Source organism: Solanum stenotomum, chromosome 1 (assembly GCF_019186545.1).
Source record: "Solanum stenotomum isolate F172 chromosome 1, ASM1918654v1, whole genome shotgun sequence".
Classification (NCBI taxonomy): Eukaryota; Viridiplantae; Streptophyta; class Magnoliopsida; order Solanales; family Solanaceae; genus Solanum; species Solanum stenotomum.
In genome coordinates, this window is record NC_064282.1 from 48558676 (window position 1) to 48560535 (window position 1860).

The following is a 1860-nucleotide window of genomic DNA, read 5'->3' on the forward strand; positions in this document are numbered from 1 at the left end:
TATTTTAATTACTGCATATATAACTTGCTTTAGGTATTATTATGATACTTTACTAGGCATAATAATCAATACGTTTCAAGTTTATATTGTTATGTTATTTATATGCTACTAACTGATAACTCTAAATTAAATAATAAGCAATATGATAACATGACAGTTAGAATACTTGTAAGTATTTTCTTGTCATACATTTTGTGTGTAATAAAGAATATAGTATTGTATTAAATACAACTTGAAATTATTACTAAACTTTGACGTTAATTGAAACTAGTAATAAATACTTAAAACAAGTAGAAAATATATTTAACTCTTACCGTTTCAATGCTTCATGAGTTTACATTTTTTTTCTAACATTAATGTTCATGCATATAATATATTTTACACTCATCCTATACTTTATTATTTAAAGTATTAATTTGTCATTTATAATAAACAAACCAACATCATAATATTAACTCAATTATTTTATGATAGTTTTCATCATGTGGAATTTGTCAAAGCTTGAATTTGTGGCACTGGACATTTCTGGAAAGAACTATTTGTCATGGGTACTTGATGCTGAAATTCACCTTACTGCTAAGGGTATTGGTGATAGTATAATCGAAGGAAATAAGGCATCAAGTCAGGATAAAAAGAAAGTTATGATTTTCCTTCGTCATCATCTTGATGAAAGCCTGAAGGTTGAATACTTAACAGTGAAAGATCCAATTGAATTGTGGATAGGTTTGAAAGGGATGTATGACCATCTCAAGGCAACGGTATTGCCAAGGGCTCGTTATGAGTGGATGCACTTACGATTTCAAGATTATAAAATCGTAATTGAGTATAACTCTGTTGAATTTAGAATCACTTTCAATTAAAATTATGTGGGGAACTATAAAAGATGAGGACGTGTTGAAAAAGACACTAACTATTTTCCATGCCTCCAATACGATATTACCGCAGCAATACGATGAAAAGGATTTTAAAAAATACTCCGAATTAATCTCATGCCTTCTGGTGGCTGAGCAACATAATGACCTTTTAATGAAAAATCATGAAGCCCATCCTGTTGGAAGTGCTCCATTACGGAAGGCACACGGGGCAGAACCACACGGTCAGTCTGAAATAAGACAAAATAATCAGGGCCATGATAATGTGCGTGGGTGTGGCAAGGGCAAAAGACATTATAATAATCATCGAGGTGGTAGTCATAACAAAAGGGAGAATAATATGGGTTCTCAAAATAATCCTTCTAACGGAAAGGGCGATCACTATCATCGTTATGGCCTTAAAGGTCACTGGAAAAATGAATGTCGGGCACATGAGCATTTTGTCAGGCTGTATCAAAATTCCTTCAAAAGGAAAGGAAATAAATGTGGTGCCTCCTCTTCTAATTCCCAAGTAGAGTCACATTTGACTCTCAAAGATGATGCTCAGGCAACGTTTTCTCAAAAATATGATGAGAATATTGAGACAAATTTAGCATTGAAAGATGATGCTTTTGATTGGCTCGATGATATCACTCATCTGGAAGCTGAAGACTTCTTTGGGGATCGCAATTGAAGATTGATAATTGAACTAGAAAATGAATAATGTTGTTTTGTGTTTTTAAAGTCTTACTTAAAGTTCATGCACTTAAATTTTCTTTTGTTAAGTTTCGTACTTCTTATTATATATTTTTATTTTTATGAAGATAAAAAAATCTCCAGTCTTTAGTTGGATCCAAGATGAGTCATGGAAATATGTGCCTTTTGTACAGTGCCACAACTCATACAATACTAAGAGAAAAGAAATATTTCTCTCATTTGATTATGAAAAAGACATATTTTAATACAATATCCGGTAGTATAAAGTTTATTGAGGGCTCAGGAAGAGCGG

General features: G+C 32.1%; 1 protein-coding gene across 1 annotated transcript; it reads left to right on the forward strand.

Moving 5' to 3' along the window:
* The first annotated feature begins 482 nt into the window (after positions 1 to 482).
* On the forward strand, positions 483 to 1545 carry LOC125853635 (uncharacterized). The gene is made up of 2 exons (XM_049533363.1): positions 483 to 758; positions 946 to 1545. Exons 1-2 carry the CDS (start codon positions 483 to 485, stop codon positions 1543 to 1545), a joined length of 876 nt encoding a protein of 291 aa, XP_049389320.1.
* The last annotated feature ends 315 nt before the right edge of the window (positions 1546 to 1860 follow it).

Coding starts and splice junctions, on each gene's coding strand:
- LOC125853635 (XM_049533363.1), top strand. CDS start 483: ATGTGGAATTTGTCAAAGCTTGAATTTGTGGCACTGGACATTTCTGGA. Junction 759..945: donor ATGACCATCTCAAGGCAACG/GTATTGCCAAGG, acceptor ATATTACCGCAG/CAATACGATGAAAAGGATTT.